This window comes from Astyanax mexicanus, chromosome 1 (genome assembly GCF_023375975.1).
Source record: "Astyanax mexicanus isolate ESR-SI-001 chromosome 1, AstMex3_surface, whole genome shotgun sequence".
NCBI lineage: Eukaryota > Metazoa > Chordata > Actinopteri > Characiformes > Acestrorhamphidae > Astyanax > Astyanax mexicanus.
The window spans coordinates 77,215,149-77,230,501 of record NC_064408.1 but is presented as its reverse complement, the minus strand read 5'-3'; the positions used below and the strand labels follow the sequence as shown (position 1 = coordinate 77,230,501).

General features: G+C 39.5%; 1 protein-coding gene across 1 annotated transcript in view; it reads left to right on the top strand.

The window, feature by feature from the left end:
- The first annotated feature begins 10,046 nt into the window (after positions 1–10,046).
- prima1 (proline rich membrane anchor 1) overlaps positions 10,047–15,353 on the top strand; it is a 54,999-nt gene continuing 49,692 nt past the window's right edge. The window contains exon 1 of the mRNA XM_007258203.4: positions 10,047–10,867. Coding sequence (XP_007258265.1) covers positions 10,781–10,867 — 87 coding nt within the window. The 5' untranslated portion in view covers positions 10,047–10,780. The remainder of the gene's footprint in view (positions 10,868–15,353) is intronic.

Below are 15,353 nucleotides of genomic sequence, written 5' to 3'. Positions count from 1 at the left end.
AGTGGAGTGTATATATTAATAGATCCATTTCAACTGTATTACTGTTTTATCTCACTTCATTTAAGTAATTTATTTCCCCTGAATGACAGAAGACATTTATAGGGTAGTTCTAATGCTGTGATTCCTCCACACCTATAAATCTGTTCCACAGTTGCTAAGATAAACAAGCAAAATGTCCTAAAACAGTTCATTGGCCAAGACTGGATATAGTATGGCAAGGATCCCACAGCAATGAAGTGTTAATTATAAAATAATTGAGGAGACTATGAGGCTTAAGTTACTTAGAGAAACTGAGAAATTAATATTGTAACAGAGGACACTATGTGTCTCCTCAGAAAGGTAAGAAGATCCATGTGGCATTTTGGCCAGGGTAGTGCTCTCCTTGCAGAAGTGCTTTGCTCACAGGAAGCTGAGGGCTACCTTGCTGGATTAGCATTGCGGCAGCTGGCCATTCAGGCCCCTTTCCACCCAGGATCGATTTCCTGATGAGGCAAAGGCCTTAAATCAGTGTGCCATGGCTGTGCTGACTCCACTTTACTCCCCAATCTGGAGGGAAAAAAGCCAGTGAGAAACGAACGGCTGTCACAACACTATCTATCAACCACCGTCCAGGTTAGGACATAGTCTCTCTCTCTCCATGCTGCCCTCAGACAACACCGGCCCCAGAGCTTCTAACTTCAGAGTTATTCCAATGGCTCTTTGCACAGTATGACACACCATTACATCACTGAGTAATGGAAAGTCCATGTCAGCTTAGAGAGATGTTTGCCGATATCTTATTAGAGCTGACACACAGTTCTGCTACTGTGTATAATTCACCAATGTCTTGAACGCAGTTTCAGCGCATTGAAATGACAAACCGGGACACATATGTATTGCTTGTTTTGTTTTTAACAGCACATTGGTGATTTATTACCCTGAGTGACAGAAAACATTTATAGAGGTAGTAATACCGTGATCTTCTCAAAAACTATAATTCATTCTGCAGCTACTAAAATAAATAAAAAGTGTTCCTTTTTTCCTCTCTAGTTTGCCCTTCACTAAAGTATGTAACAGATTGCTCTTCTAACCAAAAGAGATGCCTACATTGCAGTATTTTTATCACCAACTGTCTTCTGTCATGCTATTAAATTGCCTCATTTTTCATTGCAAACAGACAAAAGGAAAGGCTTTGTAGCAGTCTTTCATGGATGACCAAGTCAAATCAGAGATGCAAATGATTGCAAATGTAATTATTTGCCATTTGTGTAGCACTGCAAAGAATTCACAATTTCCCCTGCTCATCAGGAAATTAATAAAGCAACATCTTTTCTTCCAACTCACCAGAAAATGAAGAGTTTTTATCTCCTGTGACACGAAAGGCTTCAAACATTTATGTTACACTGACTCAGCGAAATGAAAAGAAGCTGGTGACTTCAACACAAATACAGTATAATCTTTCCCTGACAATCAGTGGCACATCATCCAGAATGTGCCAGTACTTTAACAAGGAAAATAGTTAAAGTAGCAGTCTCTTAGATGGGAATGGGGATGGGACAAAATATTTAAATGAATGAGTCCCGGCACGACCATCTCTGCAACATCTGATGTATTCAGTGTAAAAACAGAGAGGTCTGAGGAGTTTTTATGGCCACAAAGCTTTTGCTGGTGATCTGAACAACTGTGGTGCTGCTAATAGTTCTGATCCAAGAGCTACTGCAAACATGGAGATATCAGAATGGCAAACTTAAAAAAAAAACACAGAATTAGAACTGAAGAGAGCTGGCCAGATAAAAGAGAGCACAACAAATTCTATGCTAAAATAATAATAGCCAGATTTATCCACTCTGAGACCCCATCACAATTTACATTTTCATAAGTACTTTACCACATGCTTTACAATCTCACACCTACTTACCCAACACATACATCCCTCAACTTTACACATTATCACTTTAAACCTTCTTAAGAAATAACTATAACTATAGAATCTCCACTGAACAAATAAATTAAAATAACAGTGTCCTTTCATTTAAGTGTCATTAATGTGGTATTAACACAGTACACAATGATGTCATTTTCCTGCATAATGCTTGCATACATTTTTATTTATTGGGGAAGTATTGCAATGTGTATCTTCTCAAAATAATATTTTCTTTATTTGATTTTTTTTCCATTTAAAACATAAAGCTATAAATAGAGGTATATTTAGAATGCCAACTTCCAGTCAGTGAACGCATGTGACTACTTTAATAAATCTTTTTTTTTAAAGAATGCAGGTGTGCACCAGATTTTGGGCCAAATTGTCAATGTCTGTCAATTTCGGGTTGTATGACCTACACCAACTAACCACTTTCAATAGTTCTAAAGATATATAATAAATATGTTTGGTTAAACACAGTACATATGGGAGAACTATAGCTACATAAATCTAATCATCTATGATATTAAGAAAAACATAAAGGGCCCTGTCGCCTGTTTCGGAATTTAGTAATAAATCTACACTGATGGGCAACACAGACATGGACATGCTGCAGAGCGCAAACCTGACTTTTAACTTAACAATAAACAGAATAAAGAATAAAATAACATTACTCTTCCCTTACAGAAGCTCCTGGCATACCTTCACAGCGTGATGTGCTGGTCAGTTTCCTCTAAGATGCACAATGTGCCGCACTGTTAAGATAAGAGCGCGCCAAAGTCAAAGTGCAGCTGGCTCTTAAAGGGAATGGCAAGTGACATACTGATTGGTTTATTTCTTGTTATGCCCAAAACACACAAATTATTAATAAAGAGAATGAGTACAATTTGTACTTTTGTGCGTTTCCAGCTGCATAAGGCGTATTTTTGCTCCCTCATGTTACCAAAGACACACTGACACGCTTTAAATCCAGCTGTACAATTGACATACGCAATTGACCGGAGCGCTATAGATTGCTAAAATAGGGCCCAACGTCCGTGAATTATTCCAATGTAGTAAACATTAAATCTACTGTTTTATTTATGAAAGAACAAGTGTACATTGCCAAAAAAAATTACACTTTTGTAAGTCTTGGTAGTTTTCATCCCTAAAGTTCTGCATCAATTGATGATAAATTTTAATAGTTAAAGTGATCATTTTCATGACTTTTACGTATCGGAGAGCGAAAACTTTCTGTATATTAACCAGCCCCTTTGTCTTTAACTGGCTTTTTAAAATGCAGACTCCTCATTACACACTGCCTGAGTGTGCTTGTTATCCACACCCCTTAACATGCATTTTTCACTAGCAGATATTAAGGGAGGATATGCTCTTTACGACACATTACAGAGTCAACAGTAGGACAGGGCCGGCTGGGATCAGCTGTGGTGCGTCATGTTTTAGAGCAGCAGAGCTCTGCGGAGTGTACACTGTTCCTCCCCTGACGCTTAGAAGATCTTGGGAGATAATGCCTATTAAAGTCATTCCACATAACTCACTGAGCTGCCTGTGTGTGTTTTTCGGAGCAACATCTGTGACATCATGTCCAGAGAGGAGACGCTAAGTCTACATTTAAAACTGGAAACTAGAGCTCGCTTCATCAAGAACAAGTCTCTGAAACAATAGCATTTAAAAGCCAGGTCACAATTCACTTTGTGTTAAAAAGAAAATGGTCTAAACCAGGCCTGGTACAGAGGAGCAGATAAAGAGCTTCATGAGCCGAGAGATAAGAAAGAGACAAAAAAAGACACTCAGCAAGAGCTGATCTTGATCGAATGGAGGTCTAATGGGTCAGGCTCTATCAGAAACAATGATCAGACAGATCCACCTTGATGCACACAGAGTCATCAATTGCTTACCTAAACTAGATTACAGCTCTTTTTAAGGTCACTCAACAGGCAGATCAGGGAGAGCAACACTGCAGACCATGCAGGACTTCCTGGCATCAAGCAGCTGGATCAGCTCTTGTCACAATACACCACGTCCTGGGCCCCTCCTCCCCATTTGTTCTGGCCATTTCTAATCTACTCTGCCGTGCTCCCAAGTCTCAGCTAATGAAATGGAATCGACTTGGCCTGCTGCCTATTGCTAAAGGCAACTCCTCCTTTTGATTCCCATTGGCTAAGATTTATGAGCCGTTTAAAGAAGTGTGAAGTCATTTGTTTTAGGAAAACAACATTTCATGCAGTTAAGAGCAAAACTGGACAATTACCATTGAGATTTCCTTAAATTGACCATTGAAAGCTTACCAAATAAACTATAATAGGCTGATTGTTAATGTGTAGTATATATTATATATGTATAATTTGGCAATTAACTGTAGAGCTTCTGCATTGAAGAAATGTCTCTCAAACAAAAATAAGCAATAATTGGATTAGGGCTGGACCCGAATATTCGGTTATTCGGATATTCGTTCGTTGAGTAGGTATTCGGTTTTTAATTTCGGTATTCGGATATTCGTTTTTTTTCTCCTTTCCAGAGTTCCACCTCACTCTAACCACTTCTGTTCTCGCGGGTCCCGTCAGAATATCTTGCGCGCGGGACAGAACTGAACTGTTATTGGCTGGAGCGGGAGTTTAATCCAGACGATGCGGGAGCAAATTAATAAATAGTTAAGAAAACTGTAATCATTGTAAAAAAAAAAAAACCTAAAGAAAACTCTCAACGCGCAGGATGGACCGACACACACACGCACACACCGATGGTGTTTGGACTGGGGTAAGGAACGGGACCGCACTATTCAGCGCTAAATTTGAAGCATTAAATGTAGTTTATTTAATTTATATTAGGAACGTGGGGCGGGAGCGGCAGAAATGTGTATGTGGCGGGCGGGCGCGGGATTAAAAGAAGCAATTACTTCCTGAACAAAAGTTTTTTTTGTTTGTTTTTTTAAGCAAATAGCCTAAGTGTGAAAACACAAACAGCAATTTACTGGGCTGGCTTGCGCAGCGGAGAAACCGTGCAGCAGCAGCCTCCTAGCCTGCTTACGCAGCGGATAAGCCGCGGTGTGGGGCAGCAGAAATTCCGGGATGAAAACACAAAGAAATCTGGGCTAAAAACACAGAAAAAATATGGGGTGAAAACACAAAAATCCGGGATAAAAACACCAAAAATCCGGGGTGAATATGTCTCGTCGGTCAGAGCAAATTGAACATTTTTCAGTGGATTAAAGGGGCCGTGATTTGCTTTTTTTTATTTTTTTTTTTTTACCTCTTTTTTTTTAAAACGAATATTCGAATATTCGCTTCGAATCAGTGCCGAATATCCGGAGCTCAAAAAACGCTATTCGGGCCAGCCCTAAATTGGATATGTTGGTAAATTGTCACTGTTCATAAGAAAAAAAAATAAGAAGGTGATTTAAGATAATCAATGTATGAGATGCTGTATGATAGGCCAATATAGAGGAAAGTCCTGATTTAAAGTCCTTATAAGCATGTCTGTCACTAGAACATTTTATTGTACCGTATCAGTACCGCACTGTCCTGTCTGTTAAACTGTCTTGTCTGTTGTATTTATTGTATTTATTGTAGTGTTAAAGTTTTATGTTGCACCTTTGAACTACATGTTTGTTCATAGTATTGTTGTTCCGTGTTGCAGCATGTTTCCGGAGGAACATAATTTCGTTACATTGTATTCAGATGCAATGACAATAAAAGGGGCACAAGTAGGTAGAGGGAAAATTCTGTTTGTTTGTTTTTTTCACTCACGTTCCTTGTGTACTGGCATGGATAGGGGCCCACTGACATTGAGAGTGAACAGGGCCCAGAATTTGCTGTTATACCCCTGAAGTTGAGTAAGTAAAAGGCTGCACAGCAAATTCTGTTTTTTAGAATAAACTCCCTGAGAGTTTAAATCAATGCCATTGTAAGTGTATATGCGTGGCCATCAAATACACTCTATAACAGAGTTATAGCAACTCTTTTCTGAGAGTTGGCCTTTTAACTCTGTTCAGGAGTTAAATCTGAACTGTTGTGAGAGTTAAAATATTTTCCCATCTAGAGTAAAATACAGCCCTCAGCTGCAGTTAATTTTACCCTAAACTCTTTTACAGTGTTAACAATTAATGCAAAAAAAAATGTGTTATTTAACTAATATTATTAAAAAATATTGTAATATTTTAAACATCAGCGTTCTCCTTGCATTTCCAGCACTTTGTCACACTTAACAGTGCAAAAGATGGTTACTTGCTCTTATTGACAACAAAATATTAGCCAACAGCCGTTATATAAAATACAATGGAATGTCCCATGGAAGGAGCCCTGGTGGGCAAGACTACACACTGGTGGTAGGCTCTGAAATACTCTGATACACCACCAAAGAGTTCCCCTCAACTCAACTTGTAGTTTAATTTAGAGAATAAACACACAATTTAACACTTTCACACATTTTCCTTTTACTAAAGAAATTTGCTGTGTGGTGAAGTGAACTTGAAGGGGAGTGGGTGTGGTACGGCAGATCTCATTTTAAGGTCCTGTGAGCTATTAAGGGCCAGTAATGTAGTGGTTTACTGGAATATAAGTGTTTTAGTTATTTCACACTGTATTCCAAACAAATATTACATTGCATACACAAATATTACATATTTTCTTCAACAGGAATTTTCTTGAATTTCTCACTTTAAACTGAAGATTATATTTATGCTCATGCAAGTTAATAATTGCAGTATTTACTGTCAGTAAATTAATTTTTCCCAAAGAGGGTTGTAAACCCAGCCACTGAGTGATCACTGCAGTTGCGGAGAAGCACCAAATCCCAGAGACACAGCCAGGTGTCGGCAGCTACAGTCTCAGTGCATTAAACAAGCTCTATAAATTTTAATTCAATTTATTTGCGGGAGGATTTATGGCTGTGGTGATCTAATGGAGCAACCTCATCCAGGATTATCACATCAGGGAGCGCTGCTGTCTAATTAAATTAAAATAAGGAGGAGATTTTGTGCACCAAAGTAAAACCTGAGCCATCACCATATACCACAGACTGGCAGCAAAAGAGACAGAAAGTCTGGACTTGGTGATGGATCTTTTAGGGCAGACCAGAGCTGTGAAATTCACTCCAGAGTTAAAGAGCCACCAAAGGCAGCATTTACTAATACTCCTTGTCCATTACTGGTATGATTGATTCTTAATAAAAAGGGATACATTTCCATGGTGTGATTCTGATTTCATCTTATTGTGAAACAAAGGGCTTAACATGAAAGAAAGCCTACCCAGTGCTTTAATTGTTTATTCAATATATTACTGTGAATGTTATATATATAAATATATATATACAGCTCTGGAAAAAAATAAGAGACCTTTTAAAATTATGAAATGAAGTTATCCAAAAGCAGTGTGTAAGACTGGTGGAGGAGAACATGCCAAGATGAATGAAAAATGTGATTAAAAAACAGGGATATTCCACTAAATAAATAAATAAATAAATAAATAAATAAATAAATAAATAAGTTTCTGAAGTGATGGAGCGTCATATACCCTTTATTTTTGGGATGAGTAAAGTAGTGTTTGTGATTCAAAAATAATCGCCTGTTAAGATTTAAGATACTCTTTGGTATAGAGTGATTTGTAGTGTACTTTCTGTTCATTTGCTTCTTTTTAGTGTGTTTTAGAGGTTTTCTAAAGTATCAAACATTAACATTATATACGAGTATAGAGTTCTGGATTACCAACCAGTTAGTTCCAAAATGTCATTCAGTTCTCGTCCTGCTTTACTTTTGGATTATGTCAGATAATAGTTTGTTTCATAATGAAGATGTGCTCTTATTTATTTGTTTATTGGAGTTTAATGTATAAACATATGTTTTGGTTTACTTTGGGACTAAATCATGCTCTCATATAGGCTAAATAATTATGTATATTAGGCTGATAGACCGTCAACTGCTAGACGTGTGTCTATATCACAAAAAGACATTTTTTCCAGTAAAAAGAGGGGGTGTCGAATCACTGGACTGAGAGAAGCAGGATGGTAGTTTCAACAAATTGCCCACTGTCTAGGCTGTTCATCAAACAGCCACCGTTGCTTTTGTTGCAGGATAATGCACACCCACACACAGCAAGGGTTTCCCTAGAATGTCTCTGCCAGATTGCAACACTTTCTTGGTCTGCCCAGTTGCCAGATTTATTGCCAACAAGCATTTATGAGACCAGCTGAGTTTTCCTTTGCATTGTATTCTCTCATGTTGCATCATATTCTACTACTTTCCTGAAGCATTCACTAAAACAATAAGCCACATTCTGCCCCCTGATCACAAAAACAATAATTCCACTATCAGTTTTAACTTTCATATTTTTGTTTCATGAGACATTATTTTTAATTTGGAATATAAGCAGGTGAGGTAGAGCATGCATTGGAATTTGAGAATTGCCAATCAGCTTGACCGTGCTTTTTAATACTGTTCAACCAGATTGAACATGCCTTTTAATGCAAGTCAAACGCTTGATCATGCTTTTTCGTGCTGATTAACCAACTTGGTCATGCTTTTTCATGCTGTTCAAACAGCTTGATCATGCCTTTTCATGCAAGTCAAACAGCTAGATCACGCTTTTTCGTGCTGATTAACCAGCTTGGTCATGCTTTGTCATGCTGGTCAAATAACTTAATCATGCATTGTCATGCTTTTCAATCAGATGGTCTTGCTGGTTCATGTTGGCCAACTAACTTGTAGATGCGTTTTTGTACTGATTAACCAGCTTGATCATGTTTTACCCTGCTGGCCAACCTGCTTAATCATGCTTTTTATATGCTGGTCAACAAGCTTGATAATGCTTTTTTATGCTGGTCAACCAGATGGTCTTGCTGGTTCATGTTGGTAAACCAACTTGATCATGCGTTTCTTTGTGCTGATTAACCAGCTTGATCATTCTTTTCCCTGCTGGCCAACCAGCTTGGTCATGCTTTTTCTTGCAGGTCAAACAGCTTGATCATGCTTTTTTTATGCTGGTCAATCAGATTGATCAAGCTTTTTTATACTGGTCTTCCAGCTTGATGCTGCTTTTTCCTGCATGTCAATGAACTTAATCATGCTTTTCCTTCAGGTCAACCAGCTTGATCATGTTTTTTCATGCAGGTCAACCAGCTTGATCATGCTTTTTTATGCTGGTCAATCAGATTGATCATGCTTTTTTATACTGGTCTACCAGCTTGATCATGCTTTTTCATAGTGATTATCCAGCTTAATCATGCTTGTTCATGCAGGTCAGCTAGCTTGATCATGCTTGTTAATGCAGGTCAACCAGCTTGGTCAACTCTTTTTCATGCAGGTCAACCAGCTTGGTCAAGGTTTTTATGCTGGTCAACCAGCTTAGTCATTCTTTTTCATGCAAGTCAAAAAGCTTGATCACGCTTTTCCCACTGGACAATGAGCTTGATCATGCTTTTTTATGCTGGTCAAGCAGCCTGATCATGCTTTTTATTCAGGTCAACAAGCTTGATCCTGCTTTCTCATGTTTTGGTCAAACAGCTTGGTCATGCTTTTTCATGCTGGTCAACCAGCATAAGTATGCTTTTTCATGCTCATCAACCAGCTTGATCATGCTTTTTCGTGCAGGTGAACCAGCTTGATCATGCATTCTCGTGTCTTGGTCAATCAGCCTGATAATGCCTTTTCATACTATTTAATCAGATGGACTTACTGGTTCATGCTGGTCAACCAGCTTGATCATGCTTTTCATTCAGGTCAAACAGCTTGGTCATGCCTTTTTATGCTACTCAACCAGATGGTTTTGCTGGTTCATGCTGTTCAACCTGCTTGATCATGTTCCTCCATGCTGGCCAACCAGCTTGGTCATGCTTTTTCATACTGACCAACCAGCTTGATCATGCTTTTTTTGTGCTGATTGACCAGCCTGATCATGCTTTTTCGTGCAGGTCAAAGAGCTTTATGATGATTTTATTATGCAGGTCAACCTGCATATATGGTCTTGCTGGTTCATGGTGGTTAGCTAGCTTGGTCAATTTTATCATGCTTGCAGACCAGCATGGTTTTTTTTTTATCAATTCTGGCATCCAAATCATTATTATTTTATATTTTTATATTGCATGACACCAGACTCATCCCCATACCCCTCATTTCCCCTCCACCCTTCTTCCATGTGCTCCAACTCTCTTGGTTTTTCTCCACTCTGTTGGTCGAACTGTCTGAACAGGCTAATGGTGCAGCTGTAGCGCTGTGAAGAGGAGAGTCCTGACTGGACACTGTGTGTGCTGGGGTCCACACACACACACACACACACACACACACACACACACACATCTTGGGAGAAGAAGCGTCGATGGCACACATCGCTCGCTCACACCTCAGGAGAGCACCGCTGTTTTTCTTCACGTGTTGGTCCTGAGCTCAGCTCAGGTGTTCTTCTTCAGAAAGTAGCTCCTCTGAGGAGAGGCGCTTCAGCTCCACAGCGGCAGCGTCGATAGGGTATCTAACTTTCGACCCCCTCCAGCCTCTCCAGCCCACCGGCAGCACTACACAGGCGGCTGGCGGGAGATGCAGCCTGACCGAGGGGCTGCAGCGCGCAGGATTCCGGCTCGGTCTCGCGGGCTGGAGGAGAAGTTTAGCTCGAGCCTGAAGCGGAGCGGCACCGCGCCGCAGCAGCACCAGCTCCAACTTTAAGCCCCAGCCCGCCGAGCTCCTCCACCGGACCCACACCGCCGCTCTGGGCTCTTCATGCCACCCACTAATGAGATAACTGGGCAGGAATGTTCAGAGGACCACGCGGCCACGAGCTCGAGGGCACAGTTGCCGTTCAGCGCGAGAGACCGCCGCTGCTGCTGCTGCCGGACCGCCGCTAAATCTCCCCTCAGCAGAGAGTTCCTCTCCAGGTGGACTCTGAACACACAGGAGGAATGTTCACCCACAACCTGCCGGCGACCACGCTGGGGGTCCTGCCTTTTCTCTTCAACCACTGCTTCCTCTCGCTCCTTCTCCTACAGGTAGGTTTTGGGGGGCACTGGGGGTCACTGCTGATACAGCAACAAGGGAAGAGCATGATATTTCAGCAAACACACTGAAATAATCCAGTGAAGAGTTTATCCAGACAGGGATAAAGACTAGTGTTGGACTATGGAGATTTCCAGTTGTAAGAAAAATATAGTCTTAAGACTACAGGCTTAATTCCTATCTGGACTAGACCCATAGTGTTAAAAAAAAAAAAAAAAAAATTTAAGACTCACAGTGTTAATTTGACACTAAAAGTGCACGTTTTTGTAGTACACAGCAAATTTGCCAACGCTTCAATGGGCAGTTTCTCCAGATAGGGATTAAGCCTAGTTTTGGACTATACGTTTAATACCTGTCTTGTAAACAGACCCATATTGTTCAATAAACTCTGCTAGTGCATTTTAACATTTATAGTGTTAATTTGACATTGAAAGTGCACATTTTTTATACTTCTTTTTGTACACAGCAATTTTGCCAATTGTAAATCAGCACTTCTTTAGGCAGTTTCTCCAGACAGGGATTTTGTACTGCACAGAATTTGAATAGGGATTAAAAATACCCATACTGTTAAATTAACAAATTTAAAAGACTCACAGTGTTAATTTGACATTTTTATAGAACACAGCAAATTTGCCAGAGTTAAATTCACATTTCCATGGCCAGTTTCCCAGACATTCTTGGATTACACAGCATTTTGAATGGAGATTTCCAATTGTAAGGAAATTATAGTCTTGGGCTACAGTTTAATTCTTATCTGAAACAGACCCATATAGGGTAAATTTAAAAAATTTAGGACTTACAGTGTAAATTTGACACAGAATGTGCACATTTATTAAAGCACACTGCAAATTGGCCGGTGCTGAATCTACACTTCTATGGGCAGTTTCTAACCTAGTATTGGATTACACAGCATTTTGAATGGGGAATGTAAATTGAAAGAAAAAATATAGTCTTGGACTACAGGCAAGATCCCTTTCTGGAAAACAGACCCATTGTGTTAAATTAACATATTTTAAGAGACTATAGTCGTAATCCCTGTCTTGAAAACAGACCCATTGTGTTACATAAACAAATTTTTTCACAGTGTGAATTACACACTACAGGCGCTCATTTTATATAGTACATAGCAAATTTGCCAGTGGAAAATCCATACTTCTATGGGCAGTTTCTCCAGACAGGGATTATGTCTAGTCTTGGATTACTCAGCATTTTGAATGGAGATTTCCCATTGTAAGGAAAATATAGTCCCTGACTATAGGCTTAATCCCTGTCTGGGCAACTGACCCAGAGTCACTATTTTAAGACTCACAGTGTTAATTTAACACTAAATGTGCATATATATTTTTTTTTTGTATGTGGTAACTCAACACATTTACAGGCACTTTCCAAGGCAGAAATGAAACCTAGTCTTGGATTACGTAGCATATTCCTTTAAACAAAAAATATAGTCTTTAACTTAATGCCTGTCCAGAAAACAGACCCACAGTGTTAAATTAACTCTGTTCATACCAACTGCCTTATTTAAATATACCTGAACCTTACACACCATGTTACATGTATTACTGGGCATACACTCCTAAATGATTTTACATCATAAATAAACATGTATTTACCGTTCTAAGATCCACAGTGTCACATGTGGAAATAAGCCATTAACATCCACAGTGGACAGCGCAGGGGGTGGTAATGATGGTGGATGGTGGCATCTGGTTAGAATTGTGTGTGCGCGAGTTAGTCATTTACCTTTCATGACATCTTTATTTTTAAGAGAATTAATCATTGTCTTGTGCTCAGTTTTACCAAGATTTGTTTTATTGGATTTCACTTGTCCACATGAAAAGTCAGATGTTAATCAGATCATTCCAACCAGATTTGGAAGGCTGTCAGAAAAGGATCTCATCCACATTTAATATGGATGTGTAAACGAAATGTGTTTTTCTGTGATCAGATTCAAAGTGTAAATAAGTCTGTGGGAAAAAAAAAATTGGTAGTGTCACTGGACCCTAACACATGCATTACTGTCCACCCACATCTCCACATAAATAGCGTATTACAACTGTTAGTAGTAGTAGTATTTGTTGATACAAAGTCTTAATGTGCAGAGACAAGACTCTGCGTCCTCATCCACTGTCACCTTAGGCAGCGAAGCTTACAGGACATTAGAATTTTAAAGGGAAGGAGAGTGTCAGGGAGAGGGAGAGTCAGGCTTTGCTCCACATGACTCCCACTCCTCTGGGGAGCCGAGGGGACGAGGTGTGTGTGGGAGCGCTCTTGGAAAGACCTTAGCCTCCACACACCCTCTGTTCTACTACTAGTGGGAGGGAGCTCCTATTGGGCTGGTGTGAGGAGAGGCCAGGCTTGATGAAGATGAAGTGTGCTGTGTTTCTCTGTAATATTTACAACCATGCTAGTAACTGGGGAACTCCCGGTTCCCTCCAGCTCGCTTTCTTCACGATTATTGTTGCATTTCAGTGGCCAGGGAGGAGGATAATCATTTGAACTACAGGCTCATTAGTGGTGTTGTGATGTTTATATGATTTATTTGGTTTCATTTGAATGTATAAATATTGGGTATTTGAAGTAATGTAATGCAATCTTTTATTATTTCTGTGAGTCCTGTTGGTCAATTTATGGTAGTCTGTGAGAACAGATAGCATTTTAGCATGTCCGAAAGGTGATTTTATTACATGGTAATTTACATGACTCTGATACAAAACACTCTTAGAGTGTTGCAAAAGAAAACGCACCTTCATAAAATTAGAAGCTTGTCTACTTTCTACGTTTTCGTGTTCTTGACGTATTACAGGTTGTGACACAGCATTGTTCATTTTCTCTGCAATGTCGTCATGTTGCTTGTCAAAGCCAAGCGGATGTTGTCTCCACATGAAGTATTCTAAGGCGTTTAGTAGCACCTCCTCTGGCAGAAATCACAGCTTGTGTTTAGTTGGATTTTAGGTCTCTAGTTTTTTCCCCAATTTTTTGCAGAAGAGTTGTCTTGCTGCACAGCTTGTTTTTCAAAACAAATCAAAATTTTATATTGTTTGGGTCTGGGGTTATGAATTTTATTCTAAAAGCTTCAGTACTCATATTCTAATTAGGTTGTATCTGGTGTATTTTGAGGTACAGTTTTGGTCATTGTTATGTTGGAGAAGCCAACATTTGCGTACAGCAGGGGTCGGTTATTAGTTTTTTTCTCGCACGGGATCGAACCAGTGTCTTCACGATTGCGGGCCAATACACTACCACAGCTCCGGCTAGTGAATTGGGATACAGCTGGTAAAAAAAGGCCTTATATAGAAATCGGGAGCCCAAAAACGAGCGTAAAAACAAGAATGGGTGGAAACTAAAGTCACGCCGAGCACGACAGAGACACAGGGATGGGATATAAACAAACGCTGGCCGGAGAAGCATTTTTTTTTTTTTTTTTTTTTCATTATCGTTCATTACAGTTCAAGCAACATCACAGGCCAGATGTTTCATGTTTGCGGGCCACATCTGGCCCACGGGCCAGCTATTGCCGACCCCTGGCGTACAGAATTTGCTGGTATTTTGTGAAACCCTTTTTTAACCCCCCCAAAAAGTTGCCAATGCCACTAATGGTAAGACAACCCTAAAGCATGCTTGATTTTTGACTTAATCAGTCCACAGTCCATTTCCAGAACTCATCTGGCTTTTGTTTAGTGGTGCACCACCACTTAAGTCAAATTGTTACTATTGTAACTATTACTAAGCATCTCTCAGTACAGACTCTTAAGGGTCTCCTTAACAACCTTTCGTCACTGTATAAAACACAAATGTTTAGCTGTCCACTTTGGGAACACCCATTTTCAAGAGTTTGTTTATTCCTCCTTTGCGAAATATTTCTGGTGAATTGCTATAAAGTGCTTTTTGGTCATGTTGTTTTTCAAGAGTATCCCATCTGCTGCTGTAAACACTGTTTAAAAAATTGCTTACAACAGGCTAGTTAACAATATTTAGAGCTATATTTGGAGTATGGTTTTAAAACATCACCCCAAAAGTCCATATGCCTGCTTTTGCCATTTTGTGAAACTTTGTCATGAAGCTCCCGTGTCAGGTGCTTGAGTGTTTATCTCTGGGTTAAGGATGTTCTGGTGTTGGTTTACCCTGCAAATATAAGAGCAGATGTATTTTGCATGTTCAACCATAGGTGGTGTATATAAAATATGTTTAAAATAGGACTGCAGCAATTAGTCGATATAAATAAAACAATGTTGATTAATTAAATTTGTCGACTACAAAGTTCAGTATCGACTAATGGTTAATTTGTAACAGTACTACATTACACAAAGTGATGGGGACAAAAGCGCAGTGGGAGATGGGAAAAATGGCTCACTTATACAGTTTACACTCAACCTAGTCTGTCTCCAAAACACAACAGATTACATATTTACCCACTAAATATCAGTACTTTCCATGTTTAAACAACATGTAGACATTTAAATGCCTCTAAAATATCTG